Source organism: Lepus europaeus, chromosome 2 (assembly GCF_033115175.1).
Source record: "Lepus europaeus isolate LE1 chromosome 2, mLepTim1.pri, whole genome shotgun sequence".
In the NCBI taxonomy this organism is placed as follows: Eukaryota; Metazoa; Chordata; class Mammalia; order Lagomorpha; family Leporidae; genus Lepus; species Lepus europaeus.
The window spans coordinates 81,073,589-81,089,222 of NC_084828.1; the positions used below are offsets into that span (position 1 = coordinate 81,073,589).

The following is a 15,634-nucleotide window of genomic DNA, read 5'->3' on the forward strand; positions in this document are numbered from 1 at the left end:
GTCAGGGAGTGCAGTGGGGCCGTTACCTCTTGGTGCTGCAGGCATCCGGGCAGGTGGGGCACTTCTCGCACGTCTCCCCAAAGGCTCCCGGCTCCGTGCACTGGCACTGCCCGCAGAGGCAGTGCCCGCGGTCACTGCAGATCTGCCCATCTTTGGCCCGGCAGGTGCTGATGTCCGTGGAGCAGTTGCAGTTGTCGCCGATGTAGCCCGCATGGCACTTGCACTCACCGCAGTGACACTCGCCGTGGCCTGCAGGGCACATGTGGAGGGTCAGGGCCTGCCCATCTCTGCCCGTGATGCCTACTATGTGCTAGGCTCTGGGGACCCCAGAGGGAACGTGGCACTGACTGCCCTCAGAGCCTGGCTGGGAACAGCGGGGCCTCTGGCAGGGGTGGGATCTGGGCTGGTGCTCCAAGTGCTGGTCCAGGATTCGGGCCAGGCGTGCCACAGGACAAAGACCCCGGGCAGCTTCTTCCCGCCTCAGCTGTATGAAGAGCGGCCCCCAAACACCGTCCCACCCTAATCCCCAGAACCCATGACTGCTACTCTGCAGTTGCGAGGAACGTAAGGGTTCTGAGATCAGAACTGCTGGGCGGTGAATGCGGTCACAGGGCCGTTACAAGATGCAGACTTGACTGCAGACGGCAACGGGACAGCAGAAGCCAGACGTGGAGACAGAGCAAGAGGCTGAGGGCCAAGGCACGTGGACAAGTGGAATGGTGGGCAGCGACTCCCCAGCGGCCCCAGGGGCGGGTGGCCCTGTGCAGCCTTGACTGCAGCCCAGGGGAAATTAATTATCTAATTATTTGAAAGAGAGAGAGAGAGAGAAAAGAGAGATCTGCTAGTTCCATCTGCTAGTTCACTCCCCAGAAGGCTGCAATGCCCAGGGCTGGGCCAGGCTGAAGCCAGGATCCAGGAGCTTCTTCCAGGTCTCCCACATGGGTGCAGGGGCCCAAGGACTTGGACCATCTTCCACTGCTTTCCCAGGAACAATAACAGGGAGCCAGATCGAAAGCGGAGCAGCCGGGACTCAAACTGGTGTCCATGTGGGATGCCGGCACTATAGGCAGTTGGCTAACCCACTAGGCCACAGCATTGGCCCCTGATCTGACCTGTGACCTCCACAACTGGGAGACTCCACCTGTGCTGCTCTAAGCCATGTGTGCTGGTCTGTGACAGCCACAGCAAACTCCCTCAGTTGTTCTTCTGCGGTCCCCTCGGGAGGCTGGATTCTCGCTCTGGCCTTGGGACTCGCAGCCCAGAGAGGGAGCAAACTTGGGAGCCGTGGCAGAGTGAGTAGCACTTGCTGTGAGTGTACGTGAGTCACTGCTGCAGGGCCTCATAGACATCTGCGTGATGGTGCCAGCCCTGCCCTCCGCCTGTGAGTGACAGAGCCGAGACACACACAGGTGCAGCAGCTCAGGGAAGGTCGCATAGCTGCTGGCCCCAGAGCCGGGACTCGAACCCAGGGAGCCTGCTTGCAGAGTCCACAATCTAACTCCAGGCTCCACTGCCTCTCTCAACCACGCCCTGAGCAAGACGAGGCCCCGCTGAGGGACACCTTGGCTCTGCCTGCACGAGGGGCCTTTCCAAGCCTGCAGGAGAAGCTGGCCATTGCCCCAACGTTCTGTCCATTCTTTATATCACCAAGAGGAATGCTGGCTGCAAACAACGACCCAAAAAGAAAATCCACCGTGCACTATGTATCCTCCCCAGTGCCATTTTCTAAGAGCTTGCACTTACTGGGCACCCACCCACACCCAGAGGGAGACTGGAGAAGCAGAGTGGGGGATCAGAGAGGGGAAGGGGGTTCCTGCCTTTTACTTCCACAGCCAAGCTCATTATCCGCGTGAGACCGCCAATGAGCATGCCCACGATGCAGGGCAGGACGCCGCCAGTGGCCCTCTCCAGCTGCCACTCACTTCCTGCCCGCTTCCCAGCCTTTGTCCACTGTGTGTGCCCAGCCATGCCTCCCAACCCAGACACCAGGCCCTGTGCTGGTGCAGGGGCTCAGAGTAGCTGCAGCAGTGCCTGTCCAGGCCCAGGCGGTGCGTGGAGAGCCCTCAGGGACAGGAGGTGGAGCGGGGAGCCAGACGGGTCAGGAGGCGGCTGTGGAATGCAGCTGCATTCCTGGTTGGCCCACTCCTGGCTGTGCAGCTGCTTGGGGAGTGAACCAGTGGGTGGAAGTTCCCTCTCTCTCCCTGTGCAACTATGCATTTCAAATAAATGAAGCAAAACCTTTAAAACAGCAATAACAAGGTGAGCTGCAGAGGTCATGTGCGTCAAGGGTGGGTTTCGCGTGTGGCTCCAGCAGTGTCCCATGTGCCTCATGCCACCCCATAAAGCAAAAGTTTGAAAAGAGGCAGGACAGCGCTGTAGCGCAGTGAGTTAAGTCTCTGCCTCCGGTGCTGGCATCCATATGGGCACCGGGTCTAGTCCCAGCTGCTCTTCTTTCCATCCAGCTCTCTGCTATGGCCTGGGAAAGCAGTGGAAGATGGCCCAGGTGCTTGGGCCCCTGCATCTGCGTGGGAGACCTGGAAGAAGCTCCTGGCTTCAGAACAGCACAGCTCTGGCCATTGCAGCCATTTGGGGAGTGAACCAGCAGTTGGAAGACCTCTGTCTCTCTGTTTCTCCCTCTCACTCTCTGTAATTCTACCTCTCAAATAAATACAGAAATATTTTTTTTAAAAAAGTAAGAGGTATCCTCAGTGTTGTATTTGCAAGCAATGAAGGCGGCCCGGCCAGAGGGAACGTTGGCCTGAGATGGCGAGCGGTGCTTCCTCTCCAGCTCTAATTGTTTTTGGCAGCAACAGTAAATTATCCAAATAAATCCGACACAATATTCTGCAAAGGTGCGGAGAGGAGACTGCATGGTGCAGTGAGGGAGGGTATGGGCTGGAGCCTGCGTGTGTGAGGATGGGAGCACCTGCTCCACGCCGGCCAGCCATGCAGGTGGAGAGGCCTGCGCACCTGTACGGGGACAGCCCCGCACTTGCTTTCCAAATGGCAAGCAAGCCAGACTGCTTCACGTCCAACACCTCGCAGGCCTGAGCACTCTGCAGTTCAGCCTAAGCCCCTCGTGCCCTGAGCAGGAAGAGGGTTGGAGCCAGCGGCTGGCCAGAGGTCATCACGGCTGTTTGCAGAGGCAAATAACCCACTGGCACACACACTCAGCTGTTCCCGACAGCCCCCTCCGACCCTGGAGCAAGGTGAGGATGCCAGGGCACGGTCGCGGCTCGGGCCGCCAGGCCCATGTCCGTGCAGGTGGGCCAACAGGAGCAGCGGAGGAGCCAGGGGCATCAGGGAAGCCTCAGCTGTGGCCTCCAAGGCAGAATCCCAGCAAGCCACGGTGGGGAAGGGGTCCCCGGCTCCGTGCCTGGTGAACCCGCAGGCGGAACAGCTCCTCAGTGCCTCTCCCCGGAAAGCCTGCTTTCTGGCAGGTGGGGAAGCACCACCTTTCACAGAGAAGCCTGAGGGGGCGATGGCCACGCAGTGGAACAAGCCTCTGTGTCTTTCACACTGGGAGCCCACACTGCTGTCCATTCAAGGGGTTCCTTTCCAGGGAGCCTGGGCTCGGCCTCAGAGGCCTCCTCAACACGGCACCCCACAAGGGTCTACCAACAGGTGGGAGCTGGCAGACAAGATACGGTGATGGGGCAGGTGTTGGGGCAGTGGCTTCAGCTGCCTCTTGCGATGCCCACATCCCATGTCAGTGCCGGCTTCAAGTCCAGGCTCCTCTGCTTCCAATCCAGCTTCCTGCTAATGCACATGTCGGGAGGTAGATGATGGCTCAAGCCCTTGAGTTCCTGCTGCCTACGTGGGAGACCCAGATGGAGTTCTGGACTTCTGGCTTCAGCCTGGCCCAGGCCTGGGCGTGGTAGGTATTTGGGAAGTGAACTAGCACATAGACGATCTCTGTCTCTCTGCCTTTCACATGAAGTGAAAATCGAAAAAAGAGAACAAAAGTTTCCAAATCTCCTTTAGAAAGCGTGACTCCTACAGCGTGCCAAAGCCCGCCTAGATCCGATCACATTTGATCAGAATCCAGATGTCTCGGAGGCTGCAGTCGGGCCTCGGCCTGCCTTTCCTTCAACCTGCAGGCTCAGAAATGCCCCATGTCTCTGGTCAGCCCTGGTTACACCCAATGCCCTAGCAGAAGGTCACCAAAAGCCAAGGGGGCAGTCGGCCTGGTCCCAAGGAGCGATAACCCATAGACCCAGACACATGGGGGCTGGGAACAGCATCCTGGCCAACAACGCCCAGGATGCATCATGAAAACAAAGCAAATTCCTAGCACAGCCTGGCCAAGCGAGCTGAATCGACCATGCCCCTCTAACACGGTGCACACACAGAACTCTTCTCATGGCGCTCAGAAAGGGCCAGGGAAGGGCACGCGAAGGAACCGGCGCACGGGGTCACTGCACGTGCAAGTCATTATCAGCACCACCCTGTCGGGATGACTGATGGCTAAATGGACAGGAAGTTGTAAATGTGCCTATTTATACAGAATCGCAGCTCTCCAGAATTCAACAGCTTTCCATCAGCAAACAGCGCTCTCGTGGGCTGCGGGCCAAGCCTCTGTGCCTCCTTGTATAAGCCAGAATGCCGGCTATTCAGACAGGCTGCAGGCGGGGAGGGAGCTGCGGCGGGCGGGTGAGGGGAGCCAGGGGCCTGGAAGCCAGGGGGACATGGAGAGAAGCCCCATCCCCAAAGCTCTGGCTACCAGGTTGGCCACAGACAGGTGGGAACTGAACACAGCCTGCAGGGAGGCAAGGAAGCAGCACATAGCTCAGGCACCCGGCCGCCTGGGAAGGGAGAAGCCAGGGAGCAGGAGGGCGGGGGTTTTGGCGATGGGTGGCACCAGAGCATTCTTCGGCAAAGGACAAAGATGGGGGGGGGGGGGGGGACGAAGACCAAAGGAGCTGCAAACGCTGGAGAGACGTGGGGGCGGGAGGGCGAGGAGGAGCTGAGGGCGCAGTGATCAGTGGACTGAGGCAAGCCCAGGTCCTTTGTCCATCACTCCCGTGGGGCCCGGGGAAGTCCTGCAAGCTTGCTTCCCTCTATCAGTGAGGATCACGCCTTTCCTGAGGTAGCATCGGCAGAAGCATCAGGGCCGCTGCAACAATGCAAAACAGTTGGCGGCACACAGGGCTCCCAGGACACGAGGGCTGGAGCTGCTGTGACGGCCACTGGAGCTCAGCACTCAAGCACTCAGAGAACAAACCCCTCCACTCCCCCAGGGAAACGCAAGGAGTCAGGATGTGGGGCAGAGGGGATGAGGCGGGGAACGCAGCTGGGTGAGCAGCAGGTCACTGGTGGGAAAAGTCGCCGGTCAGACATTGTGGGATGACACAGTGCAGAGGAGAGGGGTCGAGGGCCCGGCCAGGAGCTGAAGGCCCTGGTGAGGTGCGCCCCACCCCACGCCCTCAGGGACCCCCAGTTTCAGGACCAGCGTCTGGGTGAGGCTGAGGATGAAGAGGAACCTGCTGACCATGGAACACGCGTGATGGAGAGCAGAGCCGTGTGGAGAGAGGGGTGCAGCAGGCGGCACGTGGATCCCGCACTCGGCTGCCTGCGCTGCCCCCGGAGCCTGCTCTTTCGCCCTGCGGGTCTCAGGTTCCTCATTTCCAAGTGCAGCTAACAACAGTCGTGGGGACTGTGAGTCGGGCCACTCGACCTGTATAAAGCACTTAGAACGATGTTCGACGTACAGTAAGTGCTCAGTAGATGCTGTCTTCATCCCTGGTGTCACAATGGTGGCGAGACAGGGCCGGGGGCTTTTATCAGCTTGTCCCAGACTTCCGGGGTGCAGAGCTGCCGGAAGGCCCCCAGCCCACCACGGCTGGGATGCACTTTGCGTCGGCCTCCAAGGGCTTGCGTGTTGAGATTTGTTCCCGGGGGGAGATACCAGGAAAGTGGAAACTGAATCCAACGACGGTGCTCACAGATGGGGCCCTCGGGAGGTGCCTGGGAAGCCCCACACTTGAATGGCGGTCGCTTTACAAGAAGAGAGATGCAGACCGGAGGGGGCACTCGCCTGTGCCGCCCCAGGACTCTGCCAGCAAGAAGGCCACACCAGATGCAGCCCCTCCATCCTGGACCAGGGCCAAGAGCCAAAACAAACCTCCCTTCCTGTGGCTCCCAGCCTCAGCCGCTTCCTCGCGGTAATGACAGCCGACTAAGTCGCGGTCTGAAAGGAGCACGCCCGGGACCCAGCACCCTCGGCTGCCTGCAGAACACCCAGGCCCGAGGGCGCAGGGCTGCGCCCGAAGGCCCAGCTGAGGTCCCGTGTGGCCTGTTCCCAGGTGCGCCAGCACAACTCTGTTTCGATAAAGAAGGGACACGGCCTGGCCTTTGACTGGACTCCTGAGGCAGCACCTGGGGGACCCTCGACCCCACCTCACCCCCGAGCCCCACGCCGGGTCTGCAGAGGCTGGGGCGGCCATGGGGTGACCGCAGAGGGCTCTGGAGGGCAGTGAGGCTGCAGGGAGAAAGGAGCCTCGGCATGGACAGAGCAGAACAGGGAAGTGATTCTCTTCTCCCCATCCTCAACCGGCTCGAGAGCGGGGGGTCACAGCGGGCTGACCTCTGACCCTCAGCTCAGACGCAGCTCCCACCCCTCTGGGGTCCACTCTGGCAGCAGCCAAGGGGGAGACAGGAAGGGCACCCCCCCTTGTCTACCACAGCCCCTCCTCCTACCTCCCTCCCTCCGGCGTTTCTGCTCTCTCTTGCTCCTTCTGCTCTCCCCTTTGTTTCTGCCTCTCTCCCAGTGTTCCCCTTGCAGGTTCACCCTTCCCTCACAGCCCCGGGGCCCCTCCCTCACCTATCCCCTCCCCTCTTCTCGGAACAGGAAGCGGCTGAAGAACTCTTTGAAGGGGGGTGTGCTGGAGGCCTGTGCCTGCTGGAGGAGCAGTCAAGTCTGTGTGTCCTGCTCGACCCTGTGAGACTCTGGCCCGGCTTCTGGAACTCTGACAACCGTCATCAGAGGGCAGGGCACCAGCTCCACTGGGCTACGGCTTCAAGTCACTGCGCCTGTGCCCCAGGCCCTGCACGGCCCTGAGGCAGACCTACAGCCCTGCCCTGTGCCCTGTGCAAGGTGCGGCAGAGGAGTGGGCTCCGGGCACGCGGACAACCTGGGTGCTCCCACGCCAGGCCAGCACAGTCCCCCCACAGCCCCAGGGTCAGAGTGGCCGGAAGCAAACCCAGCTTCCAAGGTACATGACTGGGCCTCGGACAGGAAGGGGAAGTCCCTCCTGAGACGCGCCAGTCCGGGTTGCGTGTTGACAAACAGGTCAGAGTTACGTAAGGGACTGCCTGCCCGTGACCTCGGGTGTCCCCGCCCCGCCCGGCTGCCTGGAGTTCTCAGTGTGGCTCCCACTCCACTCGGGGGGGGGGGGTGGATGAGCCCAGCCCAACACTTTAACTCTCCCCTCCATGCACTGGCCATGGTTCCAGAAAAACAAAACAATAAAAAGCAGGAATTTCTGAAGTGCAAAGGGTCTCGGCGTGCCTCCAGGGACCTCAGAAGCAACCAAATAAACCTCAGGGACCAGGGAGACATCGCTCTCCGCGGCTCAGCTTCCACAGCCAAGGGCAGAACCTGCCAGCCAGGGCGGGCCCTTCCCGCGGGAAAGCACACAGCGCTCCCCACTCAGCTCCGCCCCCACCTCATGCTCCTCCCAGACCCAGGAACCGCTCAGCCGGCGAGGTGTGTGCAGAACCAGACTGCAGCTGCCTCTGTTGCCTCCGTGCCGGCTCTGGGTGGCGGTGCAGTCTCCTAGGCAGAGAGGGGGGCAGTGCCCTGTCTGTCCATGGACTTGGGGCTGTTCTTTATAAACTTGCCACAGAGAAACACATGGCGGCCTCTCATGCTCACTGCCTTCCAGAACTTCGAGCTCCCTTCAGATGTCAGATGTCAGTCTCTGACAGAGCCCCGTGGCATGCTCACAACAGGCCAGGCTCTGTTCTAGGCACTTCCATGGATGACCTCATCACCCCCTCCCCAGGCACTCAGGGTGGCAGGCACAGCTGTTGGCCCAATTTTCACAGTGGCAGAAAATGAGGCATAGTGAGACCAGGGAACTGGTCACAGGGCAGGCAGGTGGCCAGGCTGGGATGTGAACCACACTTGTTCGACGTGGGAGCCCTCATTCCTAACCACTGCCTAGAGTCACCTCCCCAGCACAATCCAGTCACAGTTAAGAGAAACATTCAAGGTGAATGACACAGGGCGAGACGCGGCGCCCCTCCACAGTGCCGGCCCCATCACACCTTCCTCATCTGCCAGGTAAGCGCACTGGCCCGGGAGCCCCTTCCTGGGTCGATGCACGGCTGCTGACACAAGACTCCTCAGGGCAAGTCCCCAGGTTAAGCCATGGGGTTTGCTATAGAGCACAGAGGGCATGTGGGGGCACACACGCTAACAAGAGTTCTGCGGTGCATCTGTGAGACTGCACGCAGCCCGGAGGAGAGCGTTTGCACAGGAGGTGAGAGACAGAACGGGCGCTGGGGCTGGACCCGGGCTCCTCACCAACGTGGCTGGCGGGAGGGTGGGAAAGAGGCTGTGGAGGAGAAAGGGCCTGAGTGTCAAGTTTCCTCTGGGTCTCCCACATGGGTGCAGGGGCCCAAGCACTTGGGCCATCTTCTACTGCTTTCCCAGGCCACAGCAGAGAGCTGGATTGGAAGAGGAGCAGCCAGGACTAGAACCGGCGCCCATATGGGATGCCGGTGCTTCAGGCCAGGGTGTGAACTCGTTGCACCACAGCGCCGGCCGGCCCCCTGCTCCTCTTCCGAGCCAACTCTCTGCTTGCGGCCTGGAAAAGCAGTAGAAGATGGCCCAAGCCCTTGGGCCCCTGCACCCCTGTAGGAGATCCAGAAGAAACTTTTGGCTCCTGGCTTCAGATCAGCCCAGCTCCGGCCGTTGCGGCCATCTGGGGAACAAACCAGCAGATAAAAGACCTCTCTCTGTCTCTCCCCCTCTCTCTCTGTAACTCCACCTCCCAAATAAATAAATAAAATATTTAAAAACAATTTACAGAATGAGTCAATGGATAAGGCTTGGTGGCAGATGGACACAGGCACCGAGGAGAAGGGGAGCCAGGACGGTTCCCGGGCCCCCAGCTCTTACAGCTGCATGTCAGGCGGAGAAAAGGAGAACTGGGAGAGAACTGTGGCTGGGAGGGAAAACCCCAGTGCAGTGCCAAACGCACTGGGACTGAAAAGCTCCTAGGACATCCAGGAGGAGAGGGCAAGGAGGCCAGAGGCTGCAGGGAGCTCAGAGCCACGTGAGCAGGGGCCGCAGCTCTGTGCATGATCCGATTCCCTAGACAGAGACGACGGCTGAGAGGAAGGCTGTGACTGAGCAGAGGGCCGAGGGCCGAGGGCCGTGGGCCGTGGGCCGTGGGCTGAGGGCCGAGGGCCGAGGGCCGCTCCCGTGCTGAGCAGGCAGCTAGAGACAGAACTGTTGTCCAGAGTGGGCAGCACGTCTCCAGGAAGAGGCAGCGGCCAATGGCGTCCACCATGGCTCCAACACCCAGTAAGAGGTGGGCCGAAGGTCTGGAAGATCCAGCAAGGCAAGGCCCCCGGGGAGCTGGGAAGACGTAGGTGGTGGGATCACAGGTGTGCATCCAACTGGACGGTGCTGAAGCCTGGGCGGGAGGTGACCTGTGAGACAGTGCGGTGGGTGACAACTGTTTGGGAAATGGGGCTGTGAAGGAAGAAGCTGGCAGGAGTGCGGTGAGGGCTGATGGGAGTGTTTGTCTTTTCTGTTCGTTCATTTTCCCTTTCTCTCTCTACAGACACACACACACAAACAGACCTGAGCATGGGCAAAGTCAGAAGAACTAGCTAAGAGGGAGGGTGCAGGGTGCAGACACATGACCACATACCCCACGAATTCCCGTGTGCATATGTTTGCCCCATCTCATCAGCTGTAACCCACACAAAGACTATGTTTGTCTTTGGGTGCCCAGTGCTGTGCGGCACGCAGGAGACGGGTGTGAACATCACCATGCCCTGAAGGAAGATACCCAACGCTGGAAGTCAGGAAAGGATCAGGAATAAGTGGATTCCTCTGGAACGTAAATGTGACTCTCGAGGTATTTCACATCCTAACTAACGTCCAAGAAATCCACGGGCATCAGGGCGACAGGAGGACGAGAGGGTTAAGAATTGTCTTTGTTTTGGCAGGACAGGCACAGGGCCCTGGACAGGTAGGAAGCATAGGCCTTGCACCCACACTCGCCCTGCACATTGCTCGGGGTCCTCTGACACAGGGCTCTGCAGAGGGGCACACACGGGCCTGCAGGGCCCAGGGCCTGCAGCTCCTCTGTCCCTGGCTTGTTAAGGAATCAGCCCTACCACAGTCAGCTGCAGGTGTTTCCAACAGGCAACAGCCCTTGAGCTCCTTGCCTGTCTCCCTACAGCCGCTGGAGCACCTGTCGCATCCTGCACCTGAGCAGTAACACGTGACCACAGCCAGAACTACCAGGGGATACTGTTTCAAGCCAAGCGTCTCCAAACCTCAACAGGACCTTCTGAGAAGACAGCCCTGGCTGGAAAGCCGGGAGGCCATCGTCAGAGGCGACACTGCCTCTCCCCAGGAGATCTCTGCCTCCCTGGTCTTAGCACCTGTTTCTCACTGCTGCCGCCCAGCTGCCAAGTCCTGTCCAGCTCCTGGGCATTCCACATGAAGGCAGCTGGGAAGGGACTTGGTCTCTGACCCAACTCCATCAGCCAGAGACACGCGGGTAATGCAGGGAAGATGGAAAACCCCATGTTCCTTAATGAACTCAGTGTTCAGGCTCAGGCCCGAGAAGAGTTGAGGGAAAGGAACCATAAGCTCTTCCAGGACCCTGAAAACGCTGACTCAGGAAGAAAAACAGAGGCTGGAGCCAAGTACCTCAGGTCAACACCTTGGGTTTGGCTCAACCTGCCCAGCCCGCCTGGCAGCCACTTCTGGGGCCACGCCAGCCCCCTGCACGGTGTGAATTCACCGCCTTCTTGGGCACTGCCACAGGACGAGAGGGCTATGATTTTCAGACTGGAAGCTGTCATGTTGTTGTGGTCATCTAACGGTTTCCCTGCTTCACCCAGCCTGGCTGCTGCTGAACACTCGGTGTGGCATCCTCCACGGGCAGAGCTGCCTGGAACATCACATGTGCAGACTACGCTGAAGCGGAGGTGAGCAGCCCCCTGCAGTTAGGGGAGGGGCCTCTTCTCGGGTGGAGGCTCTAGGCCGGTATCAGAGGGCAGCGTGGCCACCTGCCAATCTTGGCACAGCCTCCCCACACGGCAGCATGAGCAACAGCACATCAGCTTCTGGGGGAAGCAGTCCCAACATCAGGTAGAAGAGGCTAACAAAGGCTCACTTAAGGGAAGCAGGTTCAGCGACAGCAGCCAGATCCCCAACGAATACCAAGAGGACACTCTGTGCCTTTCATCAAGTAGCAGTCACAAGACGATGGGCCCTGCAGCCAGTGCCCAGGGCCATGCGTGTCTTCAGGCTTGGCCCGCTGTGTCTGGCAATTCCTTACATAACTCAGACACTCACTGAGCAACACAGAGACTAAAGTTTTCTGAAAAACTCGATGCAAATCAAGAGCACTTATTAGGTAAGACTTGGACAATGTGGGCTATTTGGGAGAGAGGCGGCAGGGAGGGCTGAGGGCAATGGAGGGGTCTGGGCAGGGACTCAAGCTCACCAAAATAGGGAAACTCAGGTAGAAATGAGCTAATGAGCTTATGCAAAAGCAGTGCAAGGTGCTCCTGGTCTGAATCGGTAATCAAGAATCACAAAGAGCTTCAGTCTAGGTGTTGGGCCTCAGTTTCCCCAAATGTAAACACTGGAAGCAGGCAACACAAAGTTGACCCACTGTGTGTGAGTGCACAGTTAGGAAAGGCAAGGGTTGCAAAAATCCTATTTTTTGCTTGTTTACAATGAATGCAGAAACCTACAAATTAGCCTGTTTCCAAGGGAAGAATCTCAATGTAGTAAGACGGGCATTAAACCAGATTGTCTGCATTATGATCATGCTTGAGATGTCAAACGTCCCAACCTGGGAAGCACATTGCTTTAGCTTAAGGACCAGTGGGCTCACCTGATGGACTTGGCAGGGAAGCAGTTGTGGGATGGGGGCAGAGGGCAACAGTCACAGCTCAGGATGGTGTCCCAGAAAGAGGAAGGAAGACCTCCAGGGGTGAGATTCAGTAACTTCAGGCTGAAGGGAGCATCTGGATCCAGGTGGGGCACTCACCCCAAAGGACAGCAGGGCTCCAAGCAACCCTGACCCCTCCGCCCCGTGACAGGCACCAAGCAGCCGACAACCAACTATGTTCAAGAATCCAAAATCAACACCAAACTCAAAGTGCTAGCTCAACCTCTAAGAAACAGAACAAAAGGAGCCTTAAGAGTAACTATTTGGGCCACTGGAGGTCTCTCATAATTTTAAATTTAAGAATGGAAACGTTTTCTACCACTTTTATCCTGTAATATCAAAAAGGTCAATCACCCAGACATACCAGACTCAGAGCTCGCCTTTGGCATTGGCACGCTCCTCCTAGGAGTGTCGTGTTTTCTAAGTCTCATTGTTGCCCTCTCAAGTCAAACACTGGGGCCTGAAATTCAAAGGCACACATAGAATCCTGGTCCCAGGTCCCCCAGCGGCAATGCTGATGCTCCCCTTTCTAAGTCAAGGAGGGCGGCATGCACATCAGTGCTTTGGCCATTCCCTTCCCAGAACCACTGAGCTGCCGCTTACGGCGTTCCTGGAAACAGGAGCAAGTGGTGAGCCAGAGCAGTGGGACCACTCCGTTCCCAGAACTAAGAGGGGCTGACGAAATGCGTCCTTGTCTTTCAAGATTCCAAATAAATACGGACGGTGAAGGCAGAAGCTTAAGACGAAGCACATTGCCACTCCTCAATCCCAGGAAGCTGCTAAGAACAAGTGGAAAATTCCAGGGATAGCAACAAAGCAATGCATTCAAGACTTCAGGCAATTCCAGTGCTATATCCTAGGCACGGAGGAATGTACAATAAGCTCCTGTAGAATGGGACAGGCACAGCCACGGGCTTAAAACAGAACCTCCGTGAGTGATCAGGCGAGCCATCACTGTTCCTGGCTCTGTAGCCGCTATGCCCAAGATCAGACACTTGTTCAGCTCCAGGTTTTCCAAAGAGCATCCTCTAACCACGTGCTGCAAGAGGTGGGCGGCCTCCACAGAGCAGCTCTGCCCACCGGCTCCCAGGACTTGTCCAAAAGACTCATTGAGCAAAGCCTGCAGCTTGACACCTGGCTGTCTCCCTGGTCAGTGTGAGTAACGGCTGGACACAGATGGGATTCCTAGAACGCCCCTGAGCGTGGGACGCCTGCTGAGAACTTCCTGAGAGCAGCCTGCTTTGATGCCACGGATGTTTCGGATGCTTATCACCATGGAAAAAATGTCCCTCCAGAGTGGCAAGGCCAGGGAGTGACTCCTTCACTGTCGCTGCTGGGGAGGCACCATCCAAGGGGCTTTACAAAGCCCTGTCTGATCCTCACAACACCCCTCTGCAGTAGGACTGCTTCCTCTGAATTGGACGGATACGAAAGACGGGGCTCAGAGAGGCTAAGTGAAGAGCCAGGGTCCCAGAGACGGGAAGGGCCAGCGCCAGGTTAGAAGCCAGGGTTGTCTTCCTCCTCTGACCGTGTCCCTGGAGAGGACAGGAGAAACAGCTCTATGCCGGCCGATGACACGGTTTCTGGTGGCTCTGCCTCTGTGAACACTACAATCGGCAGGAACACGCCTGGCCCTGGACCACCCTGGCCAGTGGTGGCCTGCGGCAGAGGCTTCACGGATGGGGCATGCACCCTTCCCTCCTTACAGCCATGGCTCTGAAGAATCTCCTAACAGATTCTCTCATCACAGCCCCCAGGCCCTGGGAACTCCGGAATGGAACAGGGCTCTCCCGGCCTTCACTGCTGAGAGCATACAGGAAGGATTTATGATTATAGAGTATCTACAGGGTTCCTGGAGCCATCCGGGGATTCCTCTGGGGAAAGGAAGTTTTCTTCAGAAGGCAGACAGACACATGATGGTGGGTGCACAGATAGGAAGGAAGGAAGGAAGGAGATAATCCGTGGATAGATATCGATGGTAGACAGATACTTCCGAACTTGCCAAAGGCGTCTGAGTAGCTATCTGCAGATTGAGTAGAGATTACTATATGTGAGGAAGAAGATTACTCTAGGCATCCCATCTGGGGCTCACAGAAGTGGCAGCCCCACCAAGAGGCCTCCTCCCAGAAATTAAATATTTCTAGCCTCCGTTCATTCAAAGGTACCTTTGGAGACCTTGGACGTGGAAGCCCTTTATAAAATACGCAGATGTCAGTGCAATGACACAAAAGCACAGCAGTGAGCAGAACTCCAGGAACAGTCAACCAGACCACCAAGTCTGTGTGAAATGACAGTGCTAAAGAAAACACTATACAGGGGCTGTGTAGTGGGTCAAGTCAGCAGCCCATATGGGAGCAGGTTCGAATCCCAGCTGCCTGCTAATGCACCTGGGAAAAGCAGCAGAAGATGGCCCAAGTGTTTGGGCCCCTGCACCCTTGTGGGACATCCAGAAGAAGCTCCTGGCTCCTGCCTTCAGCCTGGCCCCAGTGCTGGCTGTTGCAGCCTCCTGAGTAATGAACTGGCAGATGGAAGATTCTCTCTCTCCCTCTCTCTCTGTAACTCTGACTTTCAAAACATAATAATCAAAAAGTAAAGTAACCCTATAAAATATGGCAGGAAGCACTTTTCCAAACACATCTGGGTGACGGCTGCCACGGCAGGCGTCTCATTTGCTGAGGACGACGACGCCTACAACCAGGCCTTGCTAGGTCTCTGGAACAGCTTTGGCACAGATGTGTAACGGAACCTTGTGGGTCTGCTGGGACCTTCAAGGCCAGGCCAGAGCCCTGCCTGGACCCTCACTCTGGCCTGTGAGGAATGAAGTCACGTGTGTTCTGCACCATGTTCTCCCGTGGAGGACAGAACCATGGATGGATGTCCTTGACCTCTGATTGCCTGCCACATAACAAAGGTGATGAGATCCTACTCGGACCCTACAGTCACAAGACCAACAGGCTTCTGTTCAAAATTCCACATATCTCATTTGATTGAAATTGTCTCTGTGGGGCCGGCACTATGGTGCAGTGGGTTAATGCCCTGAAGCGCAGGCATCCCATATGGGTGCCGGTTCTAATCCCAGCTGCACCTCTTCCAATCCAGCTCTCTGCTGTGGCCTGGGAAAGCAGTGGAGGATGGCCCAAGTGCTTGGGCCCCTGCACCCACGTGGGAGACCCAGAAGAGGCTCCTGGCTCCTGGCTTTGGATCGGCGCAGCTCCAGCCGTTGCGGCCATCTGGGGAGTGAACCATCGGATGGAACACCACTCTCTCTGCCTCTCCTCTCTCTGTGTAACTCTGAGTTTCAAATAAATAAATAAATCTTTTTTTTTTTTTAAAAGAAACTGTCTCTGTGAAGCTCAAGAAGTCGGCAGGCCACTGGCCGGTTACTCAGGCTGCTCCCGTGTAGTCACTTGAAGACAGAGACTGACCTCGACAGCTTGCCTCGGGGAAGTAGCTCAAATCCTGGCAGACGCTCTGCCTGG

General features: G+C 57.7%; 1 protein-coding gene across 1 annotated transcript in view; it reads right to left on the reverse strand.

Moving 5' to 3' along the window:
• Positions 1-15,634, reverse strand: part of ITGB5 (integrin subunit beta 5) — a 107,738-nt gene that overhangs the window by 7,279 nt on the left and 84,825 nt on the right. The window contains exon 11 of the mRNA XM_062209144.1: positions 27-249. Within this exon, the coding sequence (XP_062065128.1) occupies positions 27-249 (223 nt within the window). The remainder of the gene's footprint in view (positions 1-26; positions 250-15,634) is intronic.